Source organism: Taudactylus pleione, unplaced genomic scaffold (genome assembly GCF_031769625.1).
Source record: "Taudactylus pleione unplaced genomic scaffold, aTauple2 ptg000093l, whole genome shotgun sequence".
Classification (NCBI taxonomy): Eukaryota; Metazoa; Chordata; class Amphibia; order Anura; family Myobatrachidae; genus Taudactylus; species Taudactylus pleione.
The window spans coordinates 7,341,399-7,360,789 of NW_028284495.1; the positions used below are offsets into that span (position 1 = coordinate 7,341,399).

General features: G+C 41.3%; 1 protein-coding gene across 2 annotated transcripts in view; it reads right to left on the bottom strand.

The window, feature by feature from the left end:
- Positions 1 to 19,391, bottom strand: part of SNTG1 (syntrophin gamma 1) — a 709,317-nt gene that overhangs the window by 125,880 nt on the left and 564,046 nt on the right. For both annotated transcript variants that reach the window (XM_088469763.1, XM_088469762.1), the window contains exons 9-10: positions 12,342 to 12,385; positions 12,204 to 12,245 (exon numbers count right to left, since the gene is read on the bottom strand). In XM_088469763.1, the coding sequence (XP_088325889.1) occupies positions 12,204 to 12,245; positions 12,342 to 12,385 (86 nt within the window). The remainder of the gene's footprint in view (positions 1 to 12,203; positions 12,246 to 12,341; positions 12,386 to 19,391) is intronic.

The following is a 19,391-nucleotide window of genomic DNA, read 5'->3' on the forward strand; positions in this document are numbered from 1 at the left end:
AGTCAGAATCCCAATGCCGGCATCCAGACAGGGTTATAATACTGACACCTGTCATTAGGTATCCTAACCCTACCTCTACCCCTAACCTTAACCCTCTCTCCCTGCACCATAAACCTAACCCTCCCCCTAGTGCCTAAATCTAACCTCCCCCTAGTGCCTAACTCTATTCACTAGCCCTGACCCTAAACCTCCCCCTAACCCCAATACTTACCATCGGGATGATGGCGTTGAGTCTCTGGACCTGATTCAGCAAGCAATGCAAAGGTGAGAACACACGCAATTGGCCGATGTTTTTGTACTTCGCATGCAAATGCATCGCACTGGGGGTCTGATTCAGAGCCGCTCGCAAAAAGCGAGCGCTCGCGCTGAAACAGGGTGGCCGCTTTGTTTTAAAAAACCCGGCCTCCTGGCCGCTCGCTAAGCTGTGAGTGACCACAAACAGCCTTAGCAAGCGGCCATCGTGACCACAAGGCTTGCGACGAGACCCTTGTGGTAGGGTCTCGTCTGCCGCAAGCCCATAGTGAGCTTTCGGCTCTATTAGAGCACGTGCTCAATGCCCCACCATCGACCCATTTGCAAGCGCATAGCGCTTGCGAGTAGGTCTGAATCAGGCCCTGTGCGCAGCGAACTAGCCAGTGTGGTCAGGTAAGCATACGCAGACTACACGCAGCGTGCACGCAGACCCCTTCCGATATTCATTGACAGGAAGTTCCATTTGTGGGTGGTGATGGGGGGTGGTCGGGCAAATGCAGGCGTGTCTGTACGTTGGGACGCCATTTTAGGGGCGTCCATAATTAAGCCAGTGTGGCAACGGACGCAGTGATGAGACGGGCACACAGGATGTTGCCAATATCCTGCGTGAGGTCGGGTCAACCACTATTATGCAAATTTGGTCGATGGTTCTCGATGTTACCGATGTTTACGCTATCTTGTGTACTCATCAGGCTTTGAGTAAAGGGAGATGGACGGCTTAATATGGGGCTAGGCATCTGCATCTTGTGCTGCTGTCTCCGTGCGTATGCATTAATTAGTATATTCTCACAGCGGATGGGTACATGCGTTCTCTCCTTTGCATTGCTTGCTGAATCAGGCTCTCTGACTGGTGTCAGGATTCTGACCCTGGCATTCAGAGTGCTGGCTTTCCGCACACTGGGATTTAAACTACATCCCGTATAATGGCATGATGTAATTTTGTAGGAATGCAAATGTTTATACATGGATATGCATGGGCTTGTAGATCGAAGTTATGCCATCAGCAAGAGCGCAAAATTCTGCATACAGTATTTTGATAAAGAAAACTGACAGAAAATGAGAAGTCATCTCAGTGAATGAAAAAGCAAGATTTTCGTTTGCGTGGTAAGATTGTTTAAATAAGAGTTTAAGGGTTTATGTATCAAACAGGGATTTTGGCTTTAAAAAAAAATTACATTTTAAAAAAACAGCACACAAAATCGCCGATAATTTGCAATTTTGTGAAGTTTCTATTTGGTAAATAAACCTATTATTAGGACAGTGCATTCCCTATTTAGCAGAGGTCACATAAAATGTATTACAAGTTCTTGGGGGGAATGTATGTCCACTAATTTTCCTACTTGATTTAAGACGTAAAGCAGACTAAATCATGCATTACTATATATTAGTGTACCATGACTATCCTATGGCCTTTTAGTATGGATTACCATGGTACTTATCCAGGAACGGATTGGAGCACTGTGAAAGGAAAGTTCACGCTGGGTTGGTCCCATTCTCACCTCTACCAGGTTGGCTCAACTGTGGAATGCAAACCGGAAGCTGTCATCTGCTCCAGCTAGTTGGCACTTCCAGGCAGGGCCGGATTAAGGGGGGGGTGACAGGGGGGTGACTCACAGAGGGGCCCCCACTAGCAGCGGTGCAGCCGGTGGCTTCACCCACCCTAGTGTCCCCGCCGCTGGTGTAGTATAGACCGTGCTGTGAGCGCGGCCACACTACACAGTGACAAACACACAGCTGCCGTCAGACTCTCATCAGCAGCTGCTTCAATGGAGGGAGCCAGCTGGAGCTCACTTATGAGCTCCCTCTTCCGGCTCCCCCCCGAGTGATGATGGGAGTGACGTCATGACGCTGACGTCTCTCCCATACTGCAGGAGAAGACAGCGGCGGTCGCGTCAGGAGCGGGGTTTCAGGTAAGCTGTGGGTTTTTTTTTTGTGTGTGTTTGTAAGGGGCACTGCATATGGGGGGGGCGCTTCATGGGGGCACTGGGGGCAATGCATAGGACAACTACTGGCAGTACTGAATCCCTATTCAGTACCGCCAGTAGTTGGGCTACTACTGGGGGCAGTGTATAGGGGGGGACTACTTCTGGGGGCAATGCATAAAGGGGGACTATTGGGGGCACTATATAAGGGGCACTGTATGGGGGGACTACTACTGGGTCTGGGGGCACTATATAAGGGGCACTACTGAGGGCACTGTATAGAGGGACCACTACTGGGGACTTATATAAGGGGCACTGCATAGGGGGGACCACTATAAGGTCTGGGGGCACTACTGGGGGCACTGTATAGGGGGACCACTACTGGGGCAGAATATAAGGGGCACTGCATAGGGGGGACACTACTGGGTCTGGGGGTACTATATAAGGTGCACTAATGGGGGCACTGCATAGGGGGCCAACTACTGGGGCATTATATAAGGGGCACTGTATAGGGGGGACCACTACTGGGTCTGGGGGCACAATATAAGGGGCACTACTGGGGGCACTGCATAGGGGGACCACTACTGGGGGCACTGCATAAGGGGCATTACTACAGGGGACGGTGGTATATAGGGGCCCCCACAAGTTTGTTGCCCAGGGGCCCCCACAGACCTTAATCCAGCCCTGCTTCCAGTTTCTGTTAGCAATGGCATACTGTAGTGTTGGTGGAGACTGGAGTCAGTGAATGGAGCTCGTGATCAGGCACTACCTGCAGTGTGAGGCAATAGGTATAGTATCCACAAGAGAGCTGTGTGTTTGTGTGGGAGAGTGGATCCGAGGGATCTGCTGCCAATGTGCTCCCTGCATGCACAGCAACTGTTCCCTCCATCCTCCACAGCCAGCCTTCACCTTACTGCTTGCAGAGGATGAGATGGAAGCAAAAGTGTAACAGGGCCTTGAGCCAGGCAATGGTCTGACACATCCATCAGACAGACAGACAGCCAGCATCTCAACATTGGCCATCACATCCAAGGAGCAGAATAGGCAATCCCCAGACAGATTAAATTGGAGTTGTGTTAATATGAAGATGTAAACGGGGATGGACTGTGTATAAAACGTGTAAAGAAGAGAAAACACCAATAACATATTTTTTTTTCAGTATCCACCCTAACCAGTATCCCCCGGTCCCCAGAATATACCCTACACTCGACCCCAGTGACATATATTATTACTCCCCCCTGGCCCCAGCAACAAACACACCATACCCTACCCCCCCAAAACTCAGGGACATACACTATCCACCCCCCTTCCTGGCCCCAGGGATATACACATCCTCCCAAAACTCAGCCCTAGGGACATACATTACCCACTCAGCCTCAGAGACATACTCCACACACCCACACCCCCAACCCAGCGACTTGCACTATGCACCCTGCCACCCCCCCACCACTGGCCCCAAGAACATACACTGCCCATCAAACTCTCCTGGCCCCAGGGACATAAATTACTTTCCTGGCCCCAAAGACATACACCCCTGCTTCTCTCCTCCCAACCCGGAGACATACACTATCAACCCTAAGTTATGGGGTCAAAGGCAAGGTGATGTTAACTACCTATCACTATTTGCAATTCTTTTTATAGGGCACAAGGGAACTGAACCCTTCCTTACCTTACCCCCCCAGCTCCAGGGACATACTCTGCTCGCCCTACCCCCCCCAGCCCAGGGAACATATACTACCCTCTATCCCCGGTCCCAGTGACATAAATCCCCACCACGGGCTCCCGAGACATAGCATACTCCTCCAGACCTGGGATATACACTAACTACATTACCCCCCCTGTCTCTGTAACTCTGTAACATACACTACACCCACCCCAGCCCAAGGGACATAAACTTCCTGCCCCCAAGCCCAAGGGACATAACCCCGGCATTCAGGATATACATTAAACCCATAGTGGGTGCTGACTTTCCTAGTCCCCAGACACATTTCTGTACTGTACTTATTTTTTTCCTATTGAAGACAATGTGTTTTATTGTTTTCTGTAGGAGCCAATGTGTTTGTTTTTTTCCAAGGGGGCCAACGTGTGTGTTTTTTTCCTGTAGGGGTCAAAGTGTTTTATTTTTTTCTTGTGCAATGTTTTTCATCTGCGCATGCATCTTAGTTGCACCGTGCATACATCCCGATGGTGTTCTTACAGATTTGCAGTACAAATTCAAATGCATGCTCCAAGAAGTGTATTAGAAATGTTTTGGGCGTTCCTAGGTGGTTACAGGGGATTGACAAATTAGACTATATATAATGTAGTATAGGCTTGTTATTGGAGTGACATCTGGGTGTTGAAAGTGGTTGTGTTCAGAGACGCTGCATTGCACACATTAGAGGCCATACTCAGATGCATGATCTTCACCATGCAGAGTACTGGTGAAAGTTTTAATGGTGCGACCAATGGTGGCATCTATAGATGCACAAAGCATGATTGCAGCGTCTGTAGAAGTGGAAAGTGGGCATCTCAGTCCTTGCACATTCAGACCCACAGATGTACACTTGTGATGGCATTAGCATAAAGTTGCAAACAAAACTGCAGCAATAGACATAAGGAAGGCCGTCCAACTCAGAATCAGACCTTATGAGGAGGGTTCCCATTCCCCTCGATAGACCCTGCCCGCCACCATTAGGGCTGCTTCCATAAATTTCCCGGGCTGGTTTTTCATCCCAGGGGGTGATTCTGTTGAGGATGGAATTGCAAAGCCACACGCAAGCAGCTTTGCAATTTTGTCCTTGCAGTTATGGTAATGCAGCAGGAGGCATCATGGCAGCTAAGTGACCAATGGGGTCATGCAAGCCAGCCACCGCATATACAAGAAAGAGGCCAGGAAATCTCAGTCAGCCAGCTGAGATCATGGCCTATTCCCTCCCCCCAATGGCGGTGATACGCCTCTGTTTTGGGAAGCGAAGGCCATCACTGTCCCTTCCCACCCACAAACAGCAGCAGACTGTCAATCAGTGACAGTCTGCTGCCACTCTGAGTGCGATCATGCAGGACCCATACTGCACATGCACCTGGTCGGGAATCTGTATTCAGCTGTGCACATACATGCACTGCTGAATAACGCCCACAGTATGGGGATAATAGAGTGGGAAGAGATTCTGGAAGGGGTATCCAGGTCGGCTTCCTCGTCAAAGATGAGGGACGTGTCATAGCCATAGGCAGGTGGTGCGAGAGGTGTGGTGGTTTGATCATGTCAACATGGTCCCGTCCCAGCTATACAGTGCTGACATTACAGGCACTCTAAAGCGGGGGACAGGGCTACAATGACGCGAATCAGTGCGAATCGTACCATAAGTGGGCTGGCATGGGGTGGGTGCAGGCATCTTCGGGGGTGCACTTGGAGGTGCTTCCCGGATTCGGGAGACTTCCTTACTCTTCCCGGTGGCCGAGAATACAAAGAGAGCTACAATTAAAGTTAAAGACATGTAAATAATAACTTGACTGATCAACCATTTAAAGCCAGAAATGAAAAGTGAGGAGAGGTTGGCATCATTGCCTTGCAGTCCTGGAACCCTGAGTTTGATTCTTACTGGGCATTAACTGGTAGGTTAACTGGCTTCTTACTAAATTGGGACCAGAGTGAGTGTGTTTGCCTGTAGTAGTCCAGTTGGGTATACAATATGGTGCAAATTAATTATGATAGGATTGTAAAAGCTTTATAATATGTATATAAATAAAGGATGATAATAATAACAGTAGGTAAAGCATTGCTATACTGTGATATATTCCAGAGGCAAGATCTATGTAATCTACAGTCACACTGTGGTCACACATATACAGTACATCTGAACTAACCGTATAACAGAAGGTCAGCAGCATGTGCATATCCCAGCTGTCCATCGAATGTTATAGCCTGGCAATACTACATGTATGCATGTACAATATTTTATACTAAGTTAGAAGTAACCATGGGGATTACCAATAGTTGGAGTTAACAGATTGCAATTACTTTTTTTTACAACCAATCAGCTCCTAACTGTTATTATACAGCCTTTTTGGTTGGTACTTTATCTCTCTCCCGAGTTTGATACATCTCCATAAGAGCCACAGACATAGAAGATGTACTATTTCTGCCATATCCAGAACACTATTTGTTTACCATCAGATTCCATAAGTAGAAACAATATAAGGTCCAATTCTCAGGGGGTAAGTGTGTTGTGTACAGAGGGACTGTAATTGCTACGAAAACTCGGTGCCAACAATGGTATATCCTAGAAACTGTGGAGTGTTGTGCAATGATAGCTTCAGATTCCAAGAAGCCTTTGGAACTATGACATAGGAGACTGGGTCACCTAGGATATGACAATGTACAGAAGAAGCTCCTTGACAGCATGGTGACATAGATGTCAATGAATGACCTGGAAAGAGTAGAGTGAAAAAGTTGCTTGAAGGGTAAGCAAACATGTTGCCTCTTTCTTAAGTCAGTGTCCAGAGCTAAAGCACCATTGGAACTAGAGCAAGTGGACATGTGTGGACCAATAGAGGTGGAGTCAATGAGTGGGAACCGTTATTTGATGATACTCATAGATGATGCTACAAAGATGTTGCATGTATATTTCCTGAAAACTAATGGTGCATACACACGGTCAGATATGTCAGATGAATGATTGAACGATTTGACCAACGATTTGAACGATTTTTACCTGTATTAAAATGAATGGGATTGTCCAAATCTGACTGCAAACATATCAGATGTCAGATATCATTATCTGACAAACGGGAACGTGCATCGTTCATCGTTCATCTGACAAACATGTCAGATATGTAAGATTTTCCTTCAGATATGAATGATTGAATGATTTATAAAATCATTATTGTACAGATCTGAAGGAAAATCTGACCGTGTGTATGCACCAAAAAAGAGAAGTGAGCAGTAGAATACAAGAGTCTAGTAGAAATCCAGACAGGCCTAAGAATAACATTGTTATGGTCTGATAATGTTGAAGAACATGAAAACAGAGTTCTTGCTACTTTTTAAAAAAGAGGAATGGCATCCAATACCAATAAACAGTTGCCTACACAATGTAGAATAACGGTGTGAGTGATAGGACAAATAAAACAATTGTTAAGTGATACAGGTTTGGAAAAAAGCTTCAGGGCAGAACAGTCCTCTTTGCAGTATACATCAATAATTGAGCACCTACAGTATCAGTTAAAGGTAACACATGATTGGAGGCATGGTCCAGTAAAAAGTCAAGTGTTAATCATCCTTATGTATTTGATGTAAAGCATATGCTCACATTCCTAAAGAAAGAATACATAAGTTAGATGCTAAGTCTATTTTATGTGTTATGCTTGGATACATATTGTAGGAGATTGTTAATCAAAAGCTCATATAAACAAGAGATGTAGTCTTTTATAAGGCAGCTTCAACCAAAAGCAACTTGTGATGCTAGAGATACCAACAGCTGAAAGCATGTCAGGAGCTGAGACTACAGATGGAAGTTTTCAACCATAGAGCAGGAGGTCTATGAGGAGCAACCAACGTAAACCATCTAAAAGATATAGGGGTCTATTTATCATTAACTATTTGTGGCATATTCCCCAAAAATACCCATTTTCAAGAAATATCTGCTGCGATTCCTGCGATTTTTCACAGCAGTTGTAACCCCCACAGATTTCTATGAGGGCTGCAATTTACCAAGCTCCAAAATATGAAGCATTCCGGAGTTTGGCCTCCGCAGCTAATGCCATCTAAAGATGGCATTAGCTGCTGTAGCCTATAGTGTACACTTCACAAAATTTACCAGGAGATTGACGGCAATGGCCGCTGCACTTGCCTCATCAGTGGACTGCGCATGTGCAGGAGTCTTGATAGAGGAATGAAGAGACCGCTAATGTGGTTACTTCACATCGGGCACATCACAGGGATGGGCTTCTTACAGAGCCCTGGTCCCTGCATGTGCTATTTCATACTTTGTTGCGGTATTATCACATTTTGTTATGATATTTTGGGTGCTAATATCATGTCCACATTGCATTGAGTATTTATTATAATAAATGGGCCCTATAGCGAGGAGTTTGCTAACTTTGTTTACTGTGAACCTCAAACCATCCAAGACACAAAGTCAAGCAGTGGGTTTGCAGACAAGTCTGAGTTAGGCCCTTGAGGTCTAATTGCAGTTGAGTAGGGAGAACTGAAGGCTTCCTATGTAGAGTGTACTATTTTGAGTAGCTCCTGATAAAACCTTAGTGGCAAGAGAACTAATAGTAAGTGTGTGAGATACTGAGTATTGTAATCAATTTTAGACATAATGTACCAGGGGGCTGTTTTTCCTATGTAACACCCACATCATGGAGGCTCAAATGAGTGCTGACAGTGGTTAGAGATTGGCATCCTGGTCCATGACTGTCTACTCACTGTATTTTAAGGTAACATCTTTGCAGTGTCTACCAAATACAAGCAATTGTTATAGGTATAAAGGGGAGGGGAGAGGGGTTTGGGGGCAAAATCCCTTGCACGGATAACTGAAGGACTACTTTATTGTACCTTATTTTTTCTACCTGCTAGCTATAAATAAAATTTGGTAGTATCTGTACATTGCATAAAACAAAGTTCAATGTGAACTGAACAAATATTTGTATTAATGTAACTGAAAGAGGACATATCACAGTTATTGATAATGAGCTACTTAACAGAATAATTTAAATAAATGAAAAAAGTACAATGTCACATTGCAGACTAGGGAATATATATGATCCTTAAACCATAAACGGTTGTCAGAGAAAGTATACAGATGGACAGCAGCTCATGCTGTAATCTCAGAGTATTATTAGTGAGCCAAATAGAAATAACAGCTGAATTAACTGTCAGAGCCATTTTAATTATCAAAAGCCAAGCAGAAAAAAAATAAAAAGTGATTTGTAGATTTGTCCTCTAAGCAAATCCAGACAATGGAAAATGGTACAGCAACACATTAACCAAACCATTTGTCCACTAAAATTCATAAAGGAAATGTGGATTAAAGTGATATTTATGTTATTTAGCAGAACATGACCAGACTCAGTGAATGTAATCAATACTTAAGCTGAGATGCCGTAGTTCACAGTTTTGTTCTTGTTGTTTAATATAGGGCCTTATTAAGCAGCCCATCGCTGCTGTGATTCCATAGGCAGCGGACTTGCAAAAATATGCTAATGACTCAGCCACTGTCTTGTGCACAGAGACACCGAACTCTGGAGGCTCACATCCGTTGCTTAAGTAAAAAAAGCAAAAATATCAGAAACATTGGTCACACCTCAAACCTCTGAGCAAGCATATGCTGTCTCAGAATAACCATTTTACCTAAAATGCTGAGGCCCCTTTAGCTGCATACAAATTCACAGAGGCTCATTAGGACACACCCAAAAAATGGTCCCAAAACATCCGCATTTTTCTAGCCACCCCCCGTAAACTCCACCAAACATTGACTACCTGCCACTCAGTTTGCAAAAAAATCCTCTCTGCGAACATCATCACTAAATAATTGCTGCATGCTAAGTGTGCCTTTGTCACATGCACAGTGGCAAAAAAAAAAAAAAGTTAATGTGCACATTGGGCATGATACAGCAGTGCACTCAAGTGCACCGCTGAACGCAGATTCCCGATTATCGAGAATCTGCGTGTGTGCAGGACCCATTCTACGAGTGTGCAGAATGGATCCTGCTAAGACACACGCAAGTCCTTGAATGCCTTTGCCTGACTGACAGGGAGAGGCATTTAAGGGGCAGTGCGGGGGTAGCCGGCGTTCCAGGAAACGGTGAGTGTCAGCTTACTCAGGCTGGCTGGCTTGCAAAGCCAGGAAACTGCATCCATGGACACAGCCCCTGGCCCTGCCACTCCCAGAAAATGGGGCAGGCATGCCCCCATTTTCGGCAACACCGGCTGTTCCCGCCCCCGCACTGCCCCTTAAATGCCTCTGCCCAGAGCCGTAACTAGACTTTTTGGTGCCCTGTGCCAGAAAAAGCATTGGCGCCCCCCCATATTTCAAATAGGGACATACAGTAATGCACCCAAAAAAAGGTTACTGGCCTCATGGGGAAGAGCCAGGGAAAAGACATGGGAGACCAGGAGATGCTAGGGATGAAATAAGAGGAAGCTACAAGTGAGAATGATAATAAATAGAAAATTGACAGGCCCGAAAAGTGCCCCTTGTCCTGCGGTGCCCTGTGCCATGGCACTGACCACACTACCCTAGTTACAGCCTGCCTCTGCCTGTTAATCACGCACACGATAAACGGGAATCTGCATTCAGCATTGCACAAATACGTGCAATTGTGAATCAGCCCTAAAGACATATACTATATACAACTGTCAAAGCCATAATAATTACAGTAGTCTATGGGCAGGTGCACATAAGTGATGATGATGATGATGATGACGACGACGACTCTTTAGCAACTACTGGTGGGCTGATTTCAGATTCACTACGAAAGCTGAAAGGTGCTTGCTTCATTGCTCGTGCAGATATTAAATGATTTTGGGGTGCTTTCATCATCCTATAAGTAACATATGTTTATATAATGTACATAAAAATGTAATTTTATAGTGAGAGCCCCATTCATCAGTGATATCTCCCAGTTACCGGTGCTGCCATGAGATTTTCCACACTCCCCATACTGTAGTGCTTACAGACACTAGCGGATGGGCAGCTGGAACAGAGACTGGTGGGGGCAGGGGGGGGCAGACACTGGTGGGAGCTGCCATTCTTAATGGGGGCCTGCAGTGGCATGGTCAGCAGGTGGGGGATACAGATGCTGGTGTCTAAATAAATGTTGAAGGCCTAGGGGTGCTGTGAAAACAATGCTGATACTCTAGGGCGCCGTGATTCAAAAAAGTTTGGGAGCCACTGCTTTAGTTAATGAACTTGCAGTGAGTTTAAAACTTAATTATCAAGAGTGATGATAGATATATAGTGATGAATAGACCCCTTTTGCAGGATGTTTTAAATATTTTCTTTAAAAACCATTAAGGAAAGGAGGGTTATACCTCTTGTCAAAAGGTTTTTTCCTTGTGGGGGTAAGTGTATATGACTGATAAATGGCAGTACTTTCTGTCTAACCAAGTGGGTGTAAATGCATTATGTATGTATTTATTTATTGATTTAATTATTTATTTATTTATTTATTTATTTATTTATGTGCACCTTTTTATAGTTCAATTTTTGAATGTTTATGTTTTCAAGTTGGCATCTGTCCCATTGTGGGTTGAATCAATTTAAGACAAGTAAATCTTTTAAATTTACCAGGAATCAAGACCTTATTAATTTTGGTCAGGCCCTATTTCCAGCTTATGCAACACTATAATGAACATCAATAACCATGCTGGTCTAATTTTTATTCTTGACTCTGAGATTTCTCGGGGTCGAGAAGCACATTGCTAGTGTAGAGAGCAGGCCAAAATGCATTGTTTCGCCCCAAAACAGACCTCCTTGTGATTTGATCTGCAATACAATTTACTTTCTTATATCCATTTTGATAATTATCATGTTTACTGCACAATGATTGCAGTTACCATTAACTAATAGTGATTATTTAATTTCATTGTCTGGTATTATCATTTATTCTATTAGTCTATTATATCACTGTAATATTATATTGCATGCTCATACTAATTACTATGCTACAATATATAAAGGTCACATGTCACACACAACATGTTGAAATTCCATTACATAACCTGTATCAACTACAATAAAGTGGTAATATCATACCTCCTATATGGTGCATACACATTAAAGATTACAATTTCCATTTCATACAGCTAGGTTAGCACTCAATTTTTGCTCATTCACTTTGCCAAATTAGGAGGTTGGTTATCTCCTCACCCCAGCTGCTCCCAACCCATAGATGTTGCTAATCTTTAGTGCACCTGCACACCACCCAATACAATTCCCTGTGCATAGACAAGTATTACCACCACTGCAAAATGAGTGTTACTGAAGATCCAAATTAATTGGAAGTAAATACTATTTTTATTTAAAAAAAATAACAGCTTACCACTTCTTCGTGCTTGCACTTTCTCACATTTATGCCATTGATCTGCAATGAGAACTCAGTTACTGCTTAATTTAATTACTGGTTGTTATTTCACATTACTAGTGGTAACATACCATAAGTAACAGTTTGGAATCTTACCTGCAGAATAGCATCTCCGATGAATAGAAGACCAGAAAGCTCAGCTGTAATTGTGAAAAATAAATAAACACAAAATGAGAAAAATATATATTTTAATAATATGATCTTAAATAATAGATAGTTCAAAATAATAAGAAAAGCTGTTGATTCTCTCTAGAATGATACTTGAATGCACTTTCCATACTGAGAATAGAAAATATTAGAAACAGAAACTCATTTTCCAAGCTGCCAAAAGAAGAACGCCTGGGAAGAAAACATTAATCCTCTTAAGTCTCCTATGGGCACTAGTAGGAGTCACAGACTTGGTAATTTTGGTATTTCAGAGATTGCATTTCCTTGATTAGCAATGAGAAGGATGCATCTATCTGCCAGAGTGGTATAATTCAATTTGCCTTTAATTCTTCCCCAAGTAATAATTTATTTTTTCATTATCCAGTCATCACACAGAGATTGGAAAGCTTTGTAATGACTCCCAGACTTTTAAAAGTACCGTGTGTACTTTGTGCTTCAAGGCATAAAAACCTACATGGAAAGATAATTTGTAAGATAAATGAAAAGGATGTGTGTTTGTGGTTTATTTACATATTTGTGTATTTAATGCTCTCTAGACATATCCTAAGATGAGAAATATATATATATATATATATATATATATATATATATATATATACTGTATATATACACTTGATGGTCACTTTATTATTTGTACCAGTACTACGGCTTTTTAACGCAAATATCTAAACATCAAATTGTGTTGCGGCATCTCAATGCATAAAAACATATAGCCATGGTCAAGAGGCTCAGTTGTAGTTCAGATCAAACACCAGAATAGGGAAGAAATGTGATCTTTGTGATTTTGACTGTGGAAATAATGTAGATGCACAAACATAGTGGATTTAGAGTACTGTATATCAGAAACTGCTGACACCCTTTCATACACAGCAGTATATAGAGAGTCTACAAAGAATAGTACACAAAACAATTATACATCTATTGAACATTAATGCCTTGTTAATGAGGGGATTCACAAAACTGGTTCAATTTAACAGGAAGGTGTTAGTAACTCATGAAGCCATGTGTTATAACATTAGTATGCAGAATAGCATCTCTAAAGGTACAGTGTATAAACCTTAAAATAATGAGCTACAACTTAATAAGGCCTAACAGGTTCCAATTCTGTTAGTTCGCAACCGGGAAAATGGGTTACAGATTGAACACAGGATCACAAAAACTAAACAATTGAAGACTGGGAAAACATTACTTGGTCTAACAAATCTCAATATCTGCTGGAAGAAGCCATTGGTAGGCAGAATTTAAAGTAAACATGAATCTATGTGTTCATTATGCCTTGTGGCACACTGTAGGCCACTTCATACCAAAAAGGCTTTGTTTAAATGCTGCAGTCTACCTGAATATTGTTGCTGATCATGTGTATTATTTTATGGATATAGTCTACTGATCTAATTGCTACTTCCAGCAGGAATACACACAATGTCACAAATCATACATCACCACAAGCTGCTCAAACCAACATGACAATGAGTTAAGTGTACTCCAGTTACTAAATCTCAATCTAATAGACCACATTTTGATTGTGGAATGGCACATTTATAGCTATCAGGTCAACATAGACAAGAATTTCTAAGGAATGTTTCAAGCACCTTGTTGAATTTAATTCCACAAACAATTTAGGCCGTTCTGGGGTGTCCCTAGAACAGCCTGAAACCTATTCATTGCTAGAAAGGAGTACCTAATAAAGTAACTACTGGTTGTTTATACTTTATATAGAGATGTATGGGTCAGAGTTTCTGAAATCCGAACTGGGTCCAGGTTCGCATTCACTTTTGTGACCCGGTTCGAACCAAGTATCGGTTCGGATCTGATGCCGATTTGGAACTCGGATTTAGAAACTGAATTCACATTTTGGATTCGGACATTTAAGCTGTTTTTATTGATTTCTAATTGATTTTTTACATTTGTATCCAAATCTAAATCCAAAATACTTGAGGATGGTTTTTCAAAACCAAAACCAAAAATACAAAGATGCACATATCTAATTTTACTTGTAATTTTCCATCTTTATTTTAGTTCAGTACATGCCAATATGTTGTTTGTTATAGTTTAACATCATCTGACATTACAGTTGTGGAGGTAATGAATGTTGGGAAAGGTAAATAAGTGCTGGGAAAAGTAAATAAACATGATAAAATGAAGGTAATATGTTCCACCAATTACAAAGAGTAAATAAACTACTTTAGTGATGGCATCAACAAGAATTAAACCATAGTTATCTTTTACAGAGACCCACAAGGTACTAAACTAATGGCTAGTATCAGATCTGTGGATAAGAACTGTATTACCCTTATGTACAGTACTTACAACTAACTATGTTGCAACTGTTGAGTCACGGCTATGGGTATTACCACAACTGTGACAGAGTGGGTCGCTCCCATATTCTGAGGAAAGGGTTAACCTCCATGTAACCATACCTGTACCTCAATTAAGAGCAGCTAAGGTTCAAAAACCTGCTAAATTTAGTCAGTGGAAATGTGGGAGAGAAGTTGTACCTTCAGCAGCTCTCTCTATGCTGGACAATCTGAACCATGACTGTGCTGAATTATTGTTCCTGAACTGTGTTTGCCTTATGTAAGAAGCCATTACACTAAATATGCCTTTTTAAGCCTGGAATAAAAAGCTTACTTGTTTGCAACATCTCAGTCTCCCATTGGTCGTCTGAACTTACCCGCTACAACAGCACTTGTATTAGAGAAGCATAGTCTTTCAAAGAAAATACAACTTACAGTAAGAATATGTTTTTCACAATAAATTACTTCCCCAAAATAGGTTTAAATGCCTTCCACACCTTTGATTACTAATTTTTACATTTCCCAACATAGACGTGTATGAAAGGCAGACATCTTTTTTTTTTTTTTCATTTGTTCCTAGTTACCTGCTTATTGCCCAATATTATGTATGGCAGTAGCACTGTAATATTGCCTTGCATACTTTCCACATTTGTACTGTAGTTCTATTTACTAAATATCAGCTTTTCAAAGCCACAGATTCTGGATAACTTTGAGGACTGGATTAAAAATGGCAATCCTAGTAAATACAGAACATGACTGTTTTTGTATGTGTTACTATTGCCCTTTTAAAACCAGTCCTCAGATTCTCTTTGAAAAATGAACATTTAGTAAGATGCTTCCCATTCCTTCCAAAGCCTTATAAACCAACCAAAAAATATGATCATATCCATGAGCGTACACAACTGAGGCTTTAATTCTGATACATTAACATATGCAGAGTTTTTTTAGAGATGTGCACAGACTGTTGTGTTTTGGTTTTGGTTTCGGTAAAATCACTCTGAAATATGTTTTTTGTTTTGGCAAAACCACACTGAAGTGTTTTAGTTCGGATTCAGTTTTGGATTATTTTTAAACTGATAAAAATGATAAAAAACGCTAAAATCATGCAATTTGGACCTGTTTACATGAAACTCAAATCCCGAGATTCGTTTTTTAAATCAGGGCTCCAAATTTACACAGACCTGGGCCAGAACTTGGTTCTATACAGAACCCCAAATGGGATCTGAGCCAGGACTTAGTTTGACTCGGAACCACAAATTTCTGGTGTGTTTGTTTTTCAGGAAAACCGAACTGCACACCTTTAGTTGTATCTATGCATCTTTCATTGTAGAGACATAATAACTGACCCTAAAGGCACATTATCTCCCTTTGCACAACCCCATTGAAAAATATCATATTGTCTTGAACTATATCTTAGTGGACCTCTATTGAATAAGGATTAGAATCTTTCACCATTTTTGCTGATCATTGTGACCAGGTACCAATCATGGTTCTTGGAAACACAATGGAATCTTTCTTAAGTAGTAATTGGCAGCTCAGATCCAGTGACAAAGCACATGTGATTGTCATTTACAGTATATAAGAGCAAGAAAAAAAACACAAATACATTTAAAAATGCTGTATATAAATATTTTATATGTGGTATTTACAGTTGAAGGTAAGTAAGTGTTAAAAAATATGCAGTATGTAATTTAGAAGGATGAAGGCTTATAATAATTACTACCAGAGGTGCAATAAGAGAGGCAACTCCAGCGAAGGACATGCATTAAGCTGTTACAATGATAAAAAGTGTAATATGATATATTTATTTATACTCTGGGAAATGTATCTGCACAGTAAAACCTTTATGTACTAGCACAGTAATTGTAAGTTAAATGTATGAAAACAGGTAAAAAGCTCCATTTTTATTTTTATTTTTTTTTCAGAATTCTGTTGCGCACTTCTGCCATCAATTGTCTGATGGATACTCCTTAACTGAATGAAAACAAATTTGTATATATTATTAATATAACCCACATACATTTCATTTATTGGGAAAATGATAATCACCAGTTACATGTGTTATGCATATTAATATTATACAGTAATATACAGGCTAAATTGTTTCCATTTGTGTATTCTATATAAATATAGAGAGAGTGGGGTAATAGAGTGCTACAGCAGTGGGGTTATATGCTAAAAAAATTATAATGGAACAGAACTGTAAAATATCGGCCTGGTCACAGCTATTATGTATTTTCTGCTAAATAATTAACATAGTTTGATAACATTTCAGTAATTATAATGTATAATGTAATAATGTTCTAGCAGGGCCTTCATCAGGTGGGTAAAGAATTACTGGCTGATGAGGTGGCCTGCCGACGTGGATGACCCAGGCCACAAACTGCTTCTCATTCACAGACAGTCCTATAATGAGAGACAATTTGTGGCTAGAATTACCAGCAGCAAAGGAGACAGATTTAGGGGGAGGAACATCCATGGGCAAACCTCATGAAGAGGAGACCAAGGGGTAAATTTACTAAGATGGGAGTTCAATTTAAGAAGTGATGTTGCCCATAGCAACCAATCAGATTCTACTTCTCATTTATCTAGAACCTTCTGGAAGATAATACATGGAATCTGATTAGTTGCTATAGCCAAAATAATTTTTTAATAGAACTCCCATCTTAGTAAATTTACCCCCAAGTGTGCATAGGAGAGCAACTTGAGTCTAAACTAAACTTCACTATATATCTCTGAACCTGGCTTCATCTCCATTGTCTGGGCCTTTTGTGCACTGCACATTTCAAGAAAGTGTTGGAAATAAAAAAAGGAGTCTTATACTCTGTATCTTCAGCTGTATGGTCCCCTCCAATCCCTACTCACCCAGTGTGTGTGTGTGTGTGTGTCTTTCTTTTTAGCCTATGAACAGTTTGCATATGTGCCTCTGCTCCTCCTATCACCTTGTGCCTTTTCCACATCAAAATGAGTTCCTCTGTACACCCATCCCCCTCACAGCCCCAATGTGTGCCTTTGCCCCTGCATCCCTTGTATGCCTGTCTGTCTGTCACTTTCTTTCTCAATGATTATGCCCTTGTACCATGTGTCACCCCATCCATACTGCTCCCCCTTCTCCTTCTTCAATCTGAAACACTGTTTACTTTCCTCTTGTGTCACACCTTCTTCTCTTTGTCTTCCACTTCTCCCCTCTTCATTCCTTTACATTATTCACTTCTGGATATTGTAGATAGAATCATGGCAGCCATCATACGTGGCATGGATGAAAAAAAGCACAACCATGTTCAACGCTACATAGCTTAAGGATGGCAGGTTAGCATAATCTACATGTGATCTTAGTCAAAAGGCAACTAAACAATGCTAAACCAAGTGTTTCCACTGTTATGCTGGTAGTGGTCAGTCAGAGAGTCATGGATTCAGCATAGAAAAATTAACCCTGTAAGATTCCATCAAGACAAGTTTAACCAATATGAGGACATTAATTTAAATGTCCATATATGATGATGACAATGGAATGACAGGACCCTCACCAAGACATATTTCCTGGATGCAAGTGCCAAGAAATTACAAAATAATTAATTACTAATGAAATGATTAAAGCACCAAATTAATTGACTAAAGTACACAGTGACTACAAAAAAAGTGTTATGTCTGATGATGATACCTTAGGAACATGAAAGCAGTCTCCACATACAGTAGTCACTGTATTGACTGTATTGTTATACTGTATACTGTAATAATTTCTAAATATAATGTAAGATCATTGCAGTTCTATTAGAATATATATATATATATATATATATATATATTGTGACACAGTTAGGTTAGGGGGTCCCTCCTGGGTAGAGGTCTCCTTCCTTACACACACACACAACAGCAGGGAAGCAGCACACCAGTCTGGATGCAAGTACAAGCTGGTCGGCGCCAGTCTTTATTGTACAATGTCAGAAACATAAAGAAAACATAAATATAAATCCTAGCCCTGTCGGGGCACTAACTTCACAGGTAGTTCCCTCACTACCAGAACCTGGCAGGGCCTAATGCCCTCGCCAGCAACAAAAGCACAGCACAACACTCACAGTTAGGTATCCAAGTGTCTCTGAGCAAACTCCCTGTCTGCTCTCCCAGGTGAGACAATCAGCCCTCAACACACTAGGCTTATATTGGCCACTCTCAGGTGGAAAACTAACAAGCCTGATACCAGGCTGCGAGAACCAAAACCTGGAGTGGCCGTGGGTGGAGCCCTCCCTCTCCTCTCACCCACAACCCCCAGGTCCCAAACCGGCTTTTCAAAAAGCCGAAACTCAAGCCTGCTACACTGCAGACTTTCTCCTGGGGGTTTAAAACACAAAAGACAGGAATCTGGGACAAATGTACCTGCCACAGACCACTTTACCAGTGATCCTATCACAATATATATATATATATATATATATATATATTTTTTTTATATAGGAACTGTATTATTTTGGTATATACTGTAACAGGTACAGTAATATAAAACACATAGGCCATTGTTGCCAACCACAATACATTTACTGACACTTGGAGTCTTATTTAAAGTTATAACAGAATTAAGTAGAACATACTTGAATGTGCCATATTATACTTTGACAAAACCATAAGTTTGAAATCTGCAGACAGAATTAATGTGTGGAAGGGGCCATCCTAGCTCATTTCTAAATTT